Source organism: Rhineura floridana, chromosome 11, assembly GCF_030035675.1.
Source record: "Rhineura floridana isolate rRhiFlo1 chromosome 11, rRhiFlo1.hap2, whole genome shotgun sequence".
NCBI classification, from domain to species: Eukaryota; Metazoa; Chordata; class Lepidosauria; order Squamata; family Rhineuridae; genus Rhineura; species Rhineura floridana.
Window position 1 is genome coordinate 28,841,493 of NC_084490.1, and position 15,725 is coordinate 28,857,217.

Genomic DNA, 15,725 nt, shown 5'->3' on the forward strand with positions numbered 1-15,725 from the left:
AAAGGCAACGCAAGCAGGTGTGTAAAGTTGGGCAATCTGTCCAAGCAGCCAGGAGGAAAACCAGAGGAGCTTTTAGACACAGAGGTAGTTCCCAGTAGTGGACTGGGTTGTGGGAGTATTTGGCTGGGAGGTATAGGGAAATTGGCCTGAGGGGAGAGCCACTTAGAGTCTGATGTCAGCAACAGTGCCTCTTGAACCTGTAGAAACTGTTAACAAGCACATTTAAAGGCCCAATGTAAATATCAGTATTCCCTTATGTAAATAGTATCCCTTTAATAAACCTACAATCTTAGTTTAAGGCTTATCCTGTCTCTAGTCTTGGTCTCCTTCTTCCACCCGAAGCCTGCTATACATGCTACTTGGAGGGTGATGAAAGTATTCTGAGTGAATTGGTGGTGGCAGAAAATTAAGGAAGCCTGTGTTTATACAAAGTGAAACTGCCAGGGATCTCTGACACAGAATCACACACTCCTGTTTCTCTTTTGATAAAGGTGTCACACAACTCTGTCTCTCTTCTGAACCCAGACTGTTATAAGTCCAAATAATTCATTTCTTCCAAATATGCCTGGAGCTGCCACCACCCTCACGAGCACCAAAAAGGGAGTATCTGTGACCAGGCAGTATTTGTGAAGTACCTTAGAATCCAGGATAGGTTTCTTAAGAAGTGATTGCACCACAGCTTCTTTCAAAGAGCAGCTTCACACCCTTTTGTAATGAGGCATTCACCAAACCTAAGTCCCCAGTCAGCTCCCGTCCCCAGCTAGCTCATATTAGTTATGATGAGCAAGTGTCCAGAGGGCAAATGGTCAGCAGAACAGCTACAAGCAACTTGTACACATCCTTGGGCCTTAGAAACTAAAACTCATACAATCAGACTAGGTACTGCACTGGGTACCTCAAGAGGATCTGTCAAAATACTGGCTAAATCCTTATGGAGGTAAGTGATTTTATCCTCAATGCACCTAGCAAATTTGTCACACTTGCTACTGCTATGCCAGTTTCACATATAGTGAGTGATTCACCAATGTATGTTGTTCATTATTTTACCTCTATTTATTATTTAATGACTCATCTGAACGCGTGAACTTCTTCCAGTGAAAGTACTGCTTGGGAGTTGATGTCAAGGGATCTGACAACTGTAGCTGGCAATTTGAACTGTGGTGTCTCTTTCACAGATAGAAGCCATCACACCATCACTGTAGTCACTAAGTGAATGTATGTGAACTCATACATTCTATATCCTCTAGATGTGAATTAAATTTGTAATTTTTTATCACCCAAATCTTGTTTTCCTTTTTGTCCCTGTATCTATCTGTCTCCATCCGCACTGCTAGATTTTCACCTCTCAATCTGGGCTGCCAACCCTTTTGGGCTGAGGGCCCTGGGCCTGTGCAATGCCCAACCTCCCCCATTGCCCACACAGGTGGAGGGCTTAAGAGTCAGTCCTCACACTGCCAATTGTTGCCATCAACTTGCTACTCTCCCCTTGCCTCCCCTGCCTATCTTTGGAAGCCTGCCTGGCATGCGTCTAAGCCTGTGACATATGTTGCCTTCTTCTCACAGTTGGAGAGATTAGAACCAGCCAGCTCTCACAGGCTGAGCACAGAGAAAAATCTGACTGTTCTGCAACTCTCTGCACACCCGGTATACACATCTTGGGCCAGAGTAGAAACAGCTGAACCGGCATCAGGAACGATGACACCTGGACAGACCGATGCCACGGTACAGGAGAAACAGGCAACAACAAGGGATTGGTCTACTGTTGTGTTTCCACAAAAGTCTTCTGTTACAGCACCAGCCCAAAAGTGCTTTCCAGACCAAGGTAAGTTCTAGGATATAAGGGGTGCACCAGCCAAGCTCCCACCATCTCTGTCTGTCTGGGCAGGATGCTATATGTTACAAGTAAAACTGGCATAAAGTTGCAAATGCTTTAATTGCACAGGACTTCCCATTTGGCAAGAAAAAATCAACTCTGTAGATTGCATAACTTTAGAGTGTGTCCAAATGGGTGCTTAATATTGCAAAATTGTCCTTCAGATATCACAAATAGGTCACTAGCAACAGGCTTTTAAAAAAAACTACATTTTTTTGAGTGGAAGAAGTAGATTAAATGTGGAGAGGGTGAATATGAGCTGGCATTTTGATGCCAACACAGAAATGTGAATGCTGGAAAAAACTTGCATGCATGAGCAGGACTAATCCCAGAATAACCACTTTCTGGAACCATGTTTACATTTATATGTGACCCTTTATTTCCTGCAAAAAGCACCTATCCTGCAGAAATTCTTGATAGCGCCTTTTCCCTTATTGCTTCCACACTAGTGTAAATGTTGTGCAAACATTAAACAATTTTGTCAAATGTTGCAGAACACATTGAGCAGTAATCACACAATGCATTGTGTTCATACGTTCTGTACATGGCAGAGATAAACATGATTACAAAAACTTTGGAACTTCCCAGAAATGACGTTTCTTCAAACCTCTTCACAGTCTACATATTGCTAACTTCTCCAGTGTGTATATAGATAAGGCTCAGTGGCCAAAATATATGCATGTTTACTCAGTCCCACTGAGTTCGGTAATAAATGTGCAGAGTGCCGAAGCCTTGAGTATCATATCACACATGAAAACTAGATAGCACATGCTGCTTGATTACTAACACTATTTCACTCTGTTCCATTGTTAAGAAGTCAGTTCAGTCTATTTAACTTTTAAGATCCAAATTTCAGCTGATAACTTTAAAAATATCACTGCTTGCCATCTGTTAGTTATGGACAAAACAGGGCATTTAGAACTCCAGTTCCAACTATCAGCTGATGTAATATAAACAGATTGATTTAAAAGCTCCACTGAATGGGGTGGTTGTGATTTTTAGTGGTCATTTAAACATTCCCTCTCTCTGCTGACAGTCACTGTATTCTTTAGAATTTCATGGATTTGGGGATATAGAAGGCAGTGCTACCTTTGTTCTCCCCCTTTATTTCTACACCTTTCTGGTCTTTCCCACTCTCAGATGATAGATTGTAAGCTCCTTGAGACAGGGACCTGATTGTTTTATCCTTGTAAATCACTTGAAAAATGGATGATTACTACTACTATTACTACTACTACTAAGTTATAGTAGCCGCATCAAGAGTTTGGCCTGTGTCCACACAGAGGAGATGATTATTTTTCTTTCCACAGTCCTACACACCATTTGTTTTCATATTACATTTCCAGTGCAAGTAAACAATTAAGAAAATCCTTCCAGAAAATCTTATAATTTCTCTGGAACACTGATTGGTAACAGGTTTAATTAGCAGGCCATTTTGAGTGTGGTAGGTCATGGTGGCAAGGAATGCTCCCCCAGCAGAGGGATCTTACAACCTTCACCTCATCTACCTAGTTCTTTTTCTCTTCTTCCTTTCTTCCCTGATACTCTGAAATAGAATGGAACAGAAGAAAAGGAGGAGGCCTTTCCTTCCATCTCCCTTCAATTCCCACCCCTGTTGTTTCTTGAAGCCAGTGGTATTATAGACAGAGCTTGGAAGATTACTTTTAAAAAGTAATAAATTACAGTTACAGTTACATGCCCCCCAAAAAGTAGTAATTACCATTACAATTACAATTGCTCTGAAAGTAACTTACTTTACTTTTCCTCAAAGTAATTGCTACAATTACATTTCAGTTACTTTAAAAAAATGCCTACAAGGTGCTGGACTTGGCTGCTGCACATGTAAGTAGCCTAAAACAACATTAAAAATAAGCACGCACACACAGAGGGTAGTAGAATAAAAAAAATTATCCGTAAGATTAACAGAATCTCACATCCCCTCACCCCACCCCAGCAATGATTATACCCCAACACACATTTTTTTGTATATATATATTGCTTCCAGCTCTTTTCTCCTTCCACTCCTGTCAATTTTTAAACCATTGTTTTCTCCACCCCGTCTCGCTCTCCACCTCCTCCCTTGTTGCCTCCTAAGCACCCACAGAGCATGAAGGAAGAACAACGCTGCAGAGAAGCCCAATTTGAAGTACACGATTTTTATTCACAAATCAGAGGAGCAGAAGACTTCTCCCGCTCCCCCCCAAGTAATGTGCAAAAGTAATGCTGGAAACATTACAATTACTCCTCAAAAGTAATGAAGTTACTACTCGTTCTATTACCAGCAAAATGTAATGAAGTTACCCACTCGTTACTCAAAAAAGTAATAAATTACAAGTAATTCATTACTTGTAACTAGTTACTTCCATGCTCTGATTATAGACTTGGGGCGGGCGGTTCTGAACTTAATGGCTATGGGGGGGATCCATTTTAGATTATGATGTCTATTTCTGCACTCATTTCAAATGTGGTAAATCAGACATGCTACCTCGGGGGATCTTCCTCCTCATTGTGCTGAATGGGGCCTTACACTCCAAAAGATATCACTGCTTGAAGCTTGGAAAGAAATATTTGTGCTGCTTGAAATTGAGATAGGAAGGAGGGAGACAGGAAGGACCACATCTACAATAAAACATAATTAATGCCATACTACTTTAACTTCCATGGCTTTCTTCAAATAATCTAGCAAACTAGTTTGGTGGGGTGCTGAGGATTCTCTACTAAAGAATGATCACACATTTTTCTCTCATAGTAGTATAATTTCTGGGCTCATTCTGGGAGGAAGGGCAGGAATTTAATAAAATAATTCATCAGGTGCTTCTACGCTAGGTATTTATCCCAGAACAGCTGCCCTTTGTTCACTACAGGGCATCTCTCTAATGCCATCTTCCAATTATATTCCTCATATTGTGGGGGAAATGTGTTTTCCTCATATGTTTTCTATTTGTACTCAGACTGCAGAAACCCAACTTTCTTTTATTAAAGAACAGAACATAAGAAGAGCCTGCTGGATCACACTAGTGGCCCATTGAGTTCAGCATTCTGTTCTCACAGTTGCCAACCAGATGCCCATGGGAAGCACACAAGCAGGACATGAGTGCAAGAGCACTCTCTCCTTCTGTGGTTTCCAGCAACAGATATTCAGAAACATACAGCCTCCAACTATGGAGGCAGAGCACAGCCATCATTGCTAGTAGCCTAGCCATTGATAGCCTTATCCTCCAGGAGGACAGAACAGTTGCACTGTTTCTAGTTTCCTTAGTGTTCCGTTTCTGCCTTTAAAAAAGTTGTTTTAATAGTGAAATATAAGGTAGATAAAATCACCTACATATCCACTTCCAAGCACCTTCAATGTTATCTTTCCCAATGGTGCCATTTTATCAAAGTTTCTGGTAAAAGAAATAAATCAACCTTTTATTTGTGTTAAAATGCCTTTTCATCATTCCCCCCACTGCAAATTTTGTGCAATAGTAATTTAAAAAGTGTATTAGAGAAAATTTAAAACATGGTATTTCTAGTATGCACCATTTCAACAGTCTTCCATCCCCCTTCCCCCCAAATACCATTAAATAAATAAATGTTTGCAACCCTGTAATATTATTTGTAGTGAAAGGGATTCAGTGTAGAGCTCAAATTAAAATATTATACTACACAGATATTACACTATTACTTAAAGGCATCTTATTTACAGTGTCTCCAGATCCTGATATAGAGGAGACAAGCTACCCAGCTACTAATCTAAAAAGAGAGGTGCTGGGGATGAAGTCTCCCTGGATATTTCTCTCTCTTAACTTGGAATCCCTTCTCACTAAAATCAGACATATAAAGGCTGACTGAAACTTGTTTGAAATCTGCCAGTGCTTAGAGGTCCTTTCACCTTCTGAGTGATTATTTCACATGTTCCAGGACTTTTAAAAGAGATTCCATGGTTTAAACTAGCTGAATCCTGGTTCAAGAAAATCCCTGAAAGTAATAGCTTGGGACTGTGCTCAATCATCAGTTGACCATGTTTGCTTGCATTCCTATTGTTATGAGTTTGGGAGGGGGGGTTGGAATGGATGATTCCTGTGGGTCCCCTTTCCACCCTCTGATTTGGAATCCTGTGCCTTAGGGCTGGCTCTGCTAGCCAGATGAATTTCTTTTGTTAAACAGAGTGGCCAGGTAGTTAATGGGCCTATTAGGTGCCCAGCAATTGATGAATGAGCCAGGAAGATCCTTTTGTCATTGAAACTCTTCAGGAGAGCCTCCCCCCCCCCCAGAGCCTAGGAGAGGTTTGTGTTTTTAGTTGTGTCTAGAGAAAGGCTGTGAAGCTGGAATAGACTTGAAGGCAATACATTTACATTTAGAGAAAGGCTGGGAGAGCCAGTGTGGTGTAGTGGTTAAAGTGTTAGACTACGACCTGGGAGATAGGGTTCGAATCCCCACATAGCCATGAAGCTCACTGGGTGACCTTGGGCCAGTCACTGCCTCTCAGCCTCATGAAAACCCTATTCATAGGGTTGCCATAAGTTGGAATCGACTCGAAGGCAGTACATTTACATTTAGAGAAAGGCTGGTGACTGAAGGCAGGCAGAGAGACTGGCTCTCTGCACCATGGCATTTGGAGTGCCTCCTGCAACGCAGATGGAAAAGCTGGATATTAGACTGCTGATGCATTGAATGCCTCCATCTTGAGCTCAGGTTGGAATGCGTGTAAATAAATAAACCATATTTCATAAAGACACCGCAGTCTCTGCAGAAACCAAACCCTGGATGAGTGCAGGAGATCTCACCGCTCGGAGATTGTGGAGGCGCGCAACACTGTGTATTACATTTTTATCCTGCCTTGTTCCAAGGACCTCAGTGTAGCACACATGATTCCTTTCTTTATCATTACAACAATCTTGTGGGGTAGAGTGACTTGCTACAAGTCACCCAGCAAGCTTCACAGCTCAGCATTAATTTCCCCATGTCATGGTTCAACACACTCAGTACAACAAAACCTGATTGAGGACACTTCCAGACTATTGCTGTTTCGGGTGGGATTTTATCACATACCACCAAATTCAGTTTGTACAATTATAGTTGATTGGAAGGTCTTGTGAAACAAGCGTGAAAGAGACAAGAAAATGCACTGGAAAATGTAAGACACTTGTCTGGATTCAACATCATCTAACCTCCCTACAAACAAATCGGAATGAATGCTCATTAAATAGCCAGTGTTATCTAACCTCCCTGCAGACAAATCAGGCTGAAGGCTAAATCTTCTGGAAGCATCTAAAGTCTGATTTATTTATTTAAGGTATTTATATACCACTTTTCAGTTGGATCTCACAAAGCCATTTGTATAAGATTGCTACAACAATAAGCATCTAAAAAAAGTTAAAATACAGTGGAAAAGACAACTGTTTAGAAGAAGGTGTAACTGCTTCTTCTCTGCTCCTCCCAGGGCAAGATGGCCCTTCAAAAAACCCTGCAGTGACAGCTGGAAGAGGGAGGGGGCACTACTGGGAGCTGAGTGGCAGCTCACTCTGCTATTTCTTTCTTAATTGCAACCAACTCTTTGTGGTCATGCATATTTAGAGGCATGAGCAAAGGTGCATCCATGAAGTTAGGCTTTAAGCTTCTGCCTTCTGAAAGTATCACTGTAGCACAAAGAGGTGGGGAGGGAATTGTATGTTTTTAAAAATAATAATAATACCCTCACTTTTCCAATGTTTAATCCCAGCAGGCATAAAGAGCAAAAGTCAGACTTGCATGAAAGAGTCCCATAAGAGCAGAACAAGGAAGAAGAATCCTGTTGCTGAGGGACGTTGTCAAAGCTAAAAAGATAATTGGGGCCAGAGATGGATTAGAGCATATTTGCAGAGGATAAATCTATCAACACCTACTAACTATAGTGGTTAAAGGGAGATTAATCCAGTGCTTTGGCCTGAGACAGCTGAAAGCGGGAGGGAACAATGGTAGGAGAAACCATAAAGCAAGAATGGAGATACGTTTATCTTGGAATGGCTAGACTATTCAATAAAAAATACCGAAGTGAGTTTTCTAATGACAGAGATTCCTTGTTCAGGCTTAAGTGTTTACAGCCAAAAACAAAAAGCAAAGTTCTTACATGTTTATGCTGATAGTAGGCTGGCTCTCCTGTGCTTCTTTGAACAAAGGGGCAGGAAGGAGGAGCTATGTTAACAGAATTTCTAATACAAAATTAAATAAGTTTTAGGGGGAGGTCTGTATCTGTCCTGACTGTGCAAAATAATTCCAGCTTTAGAAGAAGCAAGTTACAAAATTATCTTCTCATTAAAATGTTAAAAATATTTTTGCTTGATTTTTTTCACTGCATTGTCTTGTGTGTGCACATCTTTGTATGTATGTATATACATAAGGCTGTGCAGTCTGAACCCTGTGAAAAAAGTGAGGCTATTTATAATTCAGTTAGCACAGCCCTTCTTGCATCTTCCTACTTCTTTGTCTTAAACATAATTGATTGAGATGGATAAAATGAAAATAAACTTGTAGGTTCTTTCCATTTTTGTTCTGGACACCTTCACTTCACCCTCGAGCATCTTGTATGTTAGAGAGAGAGAGCAATAATATACTTCCTCCTCAACAGTTCTCTAAATGATTTCCCCTTTTCCCCTGCTCCATTTGCACAAATGGAGCAAACAGAAGAGGGGAAATTGAGAAAACAATTGAAGAGAAAAATTGTGTTCCCCCTACAAGAGTTTGCCAATCATAACAGCTTTCCTCTAAGAAAAGTCTCAGCTCATTTGCATGGGAAAATGGAACTGCAAATTGGAGAAACTATGATGCAATCATTACTTTCCTCATCAAGAATTTTCCTGATTATTCTATTGTTCCTGGAATTCTGCTGCTTCAGGCAGCCAGCTGTGTTACCAGCAGGATTGAACCAGTGTTCATTTGTCCAGCAAGAAGTACAGTTTCATTTGCTTTGCTTTTAGTAGTATGAGTATATGTCGCATGGACTTCTCATGGAAGAATTGTGGTTGTTTTCAGTGTTTAATTTTTGTATTGAGAGGTGTGAGGAAATCAAGCCTGTTAATCCCAACTGTGGGAAGACTAGCTCTGCTTGCTCATTGGTGAGGGAAAAGCACTCTGTGTATGCTCAGTGGTACTCTAATCATTTTCATTACTTCCTTATTCCAGTGAGCTTTACCATTGAAACAGCAGGCTAGGTTCTGGTGAGCCCTGGCTTACATTGAGCCCTGATCAGATCAAACATTTGGCTGAAAATATATGTGGATTGAAGGAGCTTTGTCTGCTGCAATCCATGGCAATAGGGTGGGTGGGTGTTCCTATTTTGTTGAATCATTTAGTGACCAATTAGACAGGTGGCTTGCACTTTCTCCCAGTTGGTTCAAATATTATCCCTGTGGGCTTCAGAACTGGACCTACTTGGTGTGAGATTCTTTCTCAGCAGGAGCTTTAATATTGCTGTGCAAGGGCTACCTGGCACCTAGTACCCTGTCAGCAATTTCCCACAAGGAAAGAGCAAATCCTTGCCCAGGTCTGTCGCACATTCCCTCCCCTCCCGCTGCACCATGTTTGTGGTGAAACTAAAGCTACTGCCCCAGAGAGGTCTGCACTGTCTATCACTATCTGTTTCTTAAAGAGAGAAAGACAGCTTCTAGAAGGATAGGTGATGGGTATTGAAGCCCTTCTTGATTTATAGGTGTGAATGGGCTGATCATGGTTACTCAGAGGTGAGAAAAAAGCTCTCAGCAAATTCCTCTTTTTTACTGTTTGTTCATTTCCTTCATATCCTGCCCTCATCCAAGGAACTCAGGGAAGAGTACTTGGTTCACCCACCCCAATTTTATTATCACAACAACCTTGTCACACAAGTTAGGCTGAAAGGTAATTACTGGCCCACTAAGTTTCAAGGGTGAGTTGAGTGGTGATTTAGGGGCTGTGTACACATTACTAGGTTGAAGCTGGTTTGGGGAAAATGTAACAGAGTATTTCATAAGCAATGACAGGATAGATACAGGATAGATATGAATTGTGGCTAACATCACGCGTACACCACTTTCCAAAACAGTGGTGGGAGTGCAGAGTCAACTGTACACAGCCTTAATGTCCCAAAACTCTCCCAAATTAAGCTCAGGGAAAACTTGCACTCCACGTATGCAGAAAACACCAATTTTGCAAAGCAGTGATTGTTTGTACTCCTTTTTCAGAACAGTTTTTCCTAGAGAGTTTTTTTTAAATTGTGCGAAACGTGCCTTTTTCCTTTTTTTCTTAAAGCACTGAACAAATACTTTATGATAATGCAGGGAATAGAAGCAGGGTAGGGAAAAACAAAGCACTCTGCCTGAAGTATGGAGGGAGTGTGAACAGGAATAGACCATCACCATTTGATTTAGAGCTGGACATGTGTCTTCTGAAGGGCAAAGGCAGAGGGAAGCATTTTTCAGTAGGAAAAAAAACCTGAACCTGCTTGTGCTGCTAGCTATATATGTGTACCAGGGCTCAGTCAAAGGTCATGGTGAAGTAATAAAACAGAAAGTACCTCTAAACATGTGCAGAGTACCTTTTAATGACTTTTGAGCAGCCCAGGTTTTCCCCATATATATGACACTATAACTTCAAGAATGCTCAAGAGTCTACAACAAAGGCTCTTACTATATGTGGAGGGAGAAATGGCAGGTGTCCAAGCTGGATTTAGAAAGGGAAGAAGCACCAAAGATCATATCACAAACATACAATATGTTTAGATAATGCAATGAACCAAGGAATTTCAGAAGAAAATCACCCTGTGCTTTATAGATTACAGCAAAGCCTTTGACTGTGTAGATCATGAAAAACTACGGAATGCATTAAAAGAAATGGGGGTGCCACAGCATCTGAGTGTCCTGATGCGCAACTTATACTCTGGACAAGAGGCTACTGTAAGGACAGAATATGGAGAAACTGATTGGTTCCCAATCGGAAAGGGTGTGAGACGGGTGTATTTTATCACCCTAATCTATAAGCAGAACATATATGGAAAGCGGGATTGGACCAAGATGAAGGAGGTGTAAAAACTGGAGGGAGAAATATCAATAATTTAAGATATGCAGATGATATCATACCACTAGCAGAAACCAGTAATGATCTGAAACGAATGCTGATGAAAGTTAAAGAGGAAAGCACAAAGGCAGGACTACAGCTGAACGTCAAGAAGACTAAAATAATGACAACAGAAGATTCCATCCATTGTTCCAGAACTCTTGACCATCGTCCAGGTGCTTTTGGGCAAACAATGTTCTATGGGTGGAAAATGACAAATGCAATTCAATATAAACAAGTGTAAAATTATGCATATTGGAGCAAAAAATCTTAATTTCACATATAAGCTCATGGGGTCTGAACTGGTGGTGACCGACCAGGAGAGAGACCTCGGGGTTGTAGTGTACTGCACGATGAAAATGTCGACCCAGTGTGTGGCAGCTGTGAAAAAGGCAAATTCCATGCTAGCGATAATTAGGAAAGCTATTGAAAATAAAAAAGCCGATATCATAATGCTGTTGTATAAATCTATGGTGCAGCCGCATTTGGAATACTGTGTACAGTTCTGGTCGCCTCATCTCAAAAAGGATATTATAGAGTTGGAAAAGGTTCAGAAGAGGGCAACCAGAATGATCAAGGGGATGGAGCGACTCCTTTACGAGGAAAGGTTGCAGCATTTGGGGCTTTTTAGTTTAGAGAAAAGGCGGGTCAGAGGAGACATGATAGAAGTGTATAAAATTATGCATGGCATTGAGAAAGTGGATAGAGAAAAGTTCTTCTCCCTTTCTCATAATACTAGAACTCGTGGACATTCAAAGAAGCTGAATGTTGGAAAATTCAGGACAGACAAAAGGAAGTACTTCTTTACTCAGCGCATAGTTAAACTATGGAATTTGCTCCCACAAGATGCAGTAATGGCCACCAGCTTGGATGGCTTCAAAAGAAGATTAGACAAATTCATGGAGGGCAGGGCTATTGATGGCTACTAGCCATGATGGCTGTGCTCTGCCACCCTAGTCAGAGGCAGTATGTTTCTGAAAAACAGTTGCCGGAAGCCTCAGGAGGGGAGAGTGTTCTTGCACTCGGGTCCTGCTTGCGGGCTTCCCCCAGGCACCTGGTTGGCCACTGTAAGAACAGGATGCTGGACTAGATGGGCCACTGGCCTGATCCAGCAGGCTCTTCTTATGTTCTTATGGACAGATGAGTCAAAGATGGACCTTTTTGGGTGACATGGGCCCTGTTATGTCTGGCAAAAAACAAACACTGCATTCCACATGAAGAACCTCATACCAACAGTCAAGCATGGTGATGGCAGTGTCATGGTTTGGGGATGCTTTGCTGCATCAGGACCTGGATGACTTGCCATCATTGAAGGAACCATGAATTCTACTTTGTATCAGAAAATTTTACAGGAGAATGTCAGGCCATCCATCTGTCAGCTGAAGCTAAAGTGTGGCTGGGTCATGCAGCAAGACAATGATCTGAAACACACAAGCACGCTTACATCAGAATGGTTGAGGAACAAGAAATTTAAAGTTTTGGAATGGCCTAGTCAAAGTCCAGACCTAAACTCCATTGAGATGTTGTGGCAGGACCTGAAAGGCACAGTTCAAGCTCGAAAACCCACAAATGGCACTGAGTTAAAGCTGTTCTGCATGGAAGAGTGGGCCAAAATTCTACCACAGAGCTGTGAGAGACTGATCAAGAACTACCGGAAGTGTTTGGTTGCAGTCATTGCTGCTAAAGGTGATGTAACCAGGTTTTGAGTATAAGGGGGCAATTAATTCTTCACACGGGGCATTGAATGTTGCTTAAGTTTCTTTAATAAATAAATGAAATCAAACTTTTGTGTGATTTGTTCACTCAAGTTCCCTTTTCCGTAATATTAGGTTTGGTTCAAGAACTGATAACATTCAGTACCGAAAATACGCAACCATGCACAAAATCAGACTGGGGGCAAATACTTTTTCATGGCACTGTATGTAACTTTCAAGTTGACAATGAGGACATTTAACTTGTCAAGGATTATCAATACCTTGGCACAGTCCTTAACCAAAATGGAGACAATAGTCAAGAAATCAGAAGACAGCTAGGACCAGGGAGGGCAGTTATAACTAGAAAAGGTCCTCAAATGAGAAGATGTATCACTTAACACTAAAGTCAGGATCATTCAGACTATGGGATTCCCAATCTCTCTGTATGGATGTGAAAGTTGGACAGTGAAAAAAGCGGATAAGAGAAAAATCAACTCATTTGAAATGTGGTGTTGGAAGAGAGCTTTGCGCATACCATGGACTGCGAAAAAGATGAATAATAATTGGGTGTTAGAACAAATTAAACCAGAACTCACACTAGAAGCTAAAATGATGAAACTGAGGTTATCATACTTTGGACAACATAATGAGAAGACATGATTCACTGGAAAAGGACAGTAATGCTGGGAAAAACAGAAGGAGTAGAAAAAGAGGAAGGCCAAACAAGAGATGTATTGATTCCATAAACGAAGCCACAGACCTGAACTTACAAGATCTGAACAGGGTAGTGTATAATAGAACCTATTGGAGGTCACTGATTCATAGCGTCACCATAAGTCATAATTGACTTGAAGGCATATAACAACAAAACTTCAAGAAATTTGAGTCCTTGCTCTTTTCAGTGACATTATTATCCCATTATTCATCCCATTATTGATACCTGCAAATCTATACTATTCTCTGCAGGACTGCTTTGGCATAAAAAAACCCAATGGTTGCTGTTGCTGGATTCTCAGGGTTCAGTTCCCCAGTGCTTTGGGGAGGGGCATCTCTCAGGCATCACCTGTGGCCCATAAATTAATGGTGTCCCATTTTAATAGAAGTTGTCAAAACGAAGCTGACAGAGTGTTACAATGGGTATGTTGTTGTTACAGCATCATAATAACAGAAAAAGAGACAGTTCTTGCCTCTAAAGAGCTTGCAGTCTAAGGCTATGTGCACACTAGTTTTTGAAAAAGCAGTAAGACCATTATGTCTGGGTGCAGCTTGAAAGGAATCTGCACCCAGCTATACACATCTTTATTGTTTGATTGGAAAACATCCAGCCCCATTTGATAATGTCAGACCATATAGGACCACCCACAGCAAAGCATTTTCATTGGACACACCTCTGAGTCACAACGAGTTGATCGATCAAACGGTTCTGAAGTGGCGTGAATCTGGCATGACCACATCAGATCTCAAAAATCCCAGATTTTGCTTAAAAAAGAGCAGAGTTTGTTTGATGTCATGTGTCCCTGGATTCACAACGCAGAGGTGGACACACACTGAAACCAGTATAACTGTGTGCAGCCTAAATGTTGATGGAGGCAATAAAAGAAGAAGAGAGGATGAGTGGAAGAGAGAAGGAATGGATGTGAGCAAATACAGGTTTAATTATAGATGGGTTTATGGCTGGGCGTAAGGATGTGTCATCTTGTATGTCTCTGCGACATGTTCTTCACATTTAGCTTTATACTGCTTTCCCGTCATTGTCCTTCAGCATCCAGGCACTGATATTAGCTTTCAGGATTTGGGGCTGTTTAGTTCTTTTGTTTAGATAACACTAAATACACTCATGTATCGGGAGTTTATTTTAAAAAGGGTAGGGAAAAGAAATGTCAAGACATCTTGATGGAATATTAAAGTAAGCAAGTCAGAAGCCTGTGGGAGTGGGGGAGCGGGGAGGGAAGGAAATGGAGCATCTTTTGCTGGCTTGCTCAACTTGTGATCCACCAAGCTGAACACAGCCTGCCACATATATTGCTACTTACAAGGTACCTTTGATGGTATTTTTGGTCGTTTGTTCAAATAACTGATTTGTGTTATTTTAGGGTCACTTTAATGTTATGTTATGGGAAGCAATTGAATGAACACACTTACTGATATTATGGCCTGATGGTAACTTGGTCATTCATTTTTATTTATTTATTTATTTATTTATTTGCAGTCTTAGGGCAGATCCACACCATGCATTTAAAGCACATTCAACATAAATTTGAAGCACATGACTCCCACCACAGAATCATGGGAAATGTAGTTTGTTAAGGATGGTGAAAACTATAACTGTGAGGGGGAAACTACATTTTCCAGGATTTGGGGGGGAAGTCATACGCTTTAAATGTGAGTTGGATGTGCTTTAAATGTATTATGTGGAGCTGCATTTAGTTGGACAGCAATTGTATTCCTGGTGGTGACCACACATGGCTGCTGGGCTGTGTTTAGATTGGAGGCCAACAATCTGGGCATCTTGCAATAGCAAACACATACAATTTTAAAAAATAGTGGTACTTATATTTTTATTCCATCCTTCCTTCAGGATTATCCTAAGACAGTGTTGTTGTTAGACATCTTACATTTGTGTTTTATGCTTTTACTGTTGTTAGCTCAAAGGGCAGAATACATATACAAATCTTTTAGAACATTCATTACATTGAGAATATGTATTGTCTAAGGCCATGTAATAACCTTCATGTCTCAATTAAATCTGAACCTGGGTTTCCCACATCTAAGCTGAAAGCTGTACTACATCACGCTAGCCAGAAAATATTTTTATAATGGAAAGGCATTATTGTTACCCAGGTATATGAGGAACTCTGAGTGATGCCAGGAACTCAAATACGGGAAATCATTGGAAAGTTAATATCTGGTTAATGGGGTACTGCAGGCATTTCCTGCTATAAATAATGTGGAAAATTAGCTGATGCAGGCATGCTCACCTCAGGCCAAAGTATCTTTCAACCACTATAGCTGGTAGGTGTTGATAGATTGATCCTCTGAAATCCATTGCTATGGGTAAGGGGCTCACACACCACTCCCATGAGCACATGGTTCTCAAACTTCTTTGGTTC

The 15,725-nt window shown here is 41.0% G+C and overlaps 1 protein-coding gene across 1 annotated transcript in view; it reads left to right on the plus strand.

Moving 5' to 3' along the window:
• Nucleotides 1-782: 782 nt before the first annotated feature.
• Nucleotides 783-15,725, plus strand: part of LOC133366698 (serine/threonine-protein kinase SBK1-like) — a 29,716-nt gene continuing 14,773 nt past the window's right edge. Inside the window, exons 1-2 of the mRNA XM_061590094.1 lie at nucleotides 783-937; nucleotides 1,564-1,822. Coding sequence (XP_061446078.1) covers nucleotides 932-937; nucleotides 1,564-1,822 — 265 coding nt within the window. The 5' untranslated portion in view covers nucleotides 783-931. The remainder of the gene's footprint in view (nucleotides 938-1,563; nucleotides 1,823-15,725) is intronic.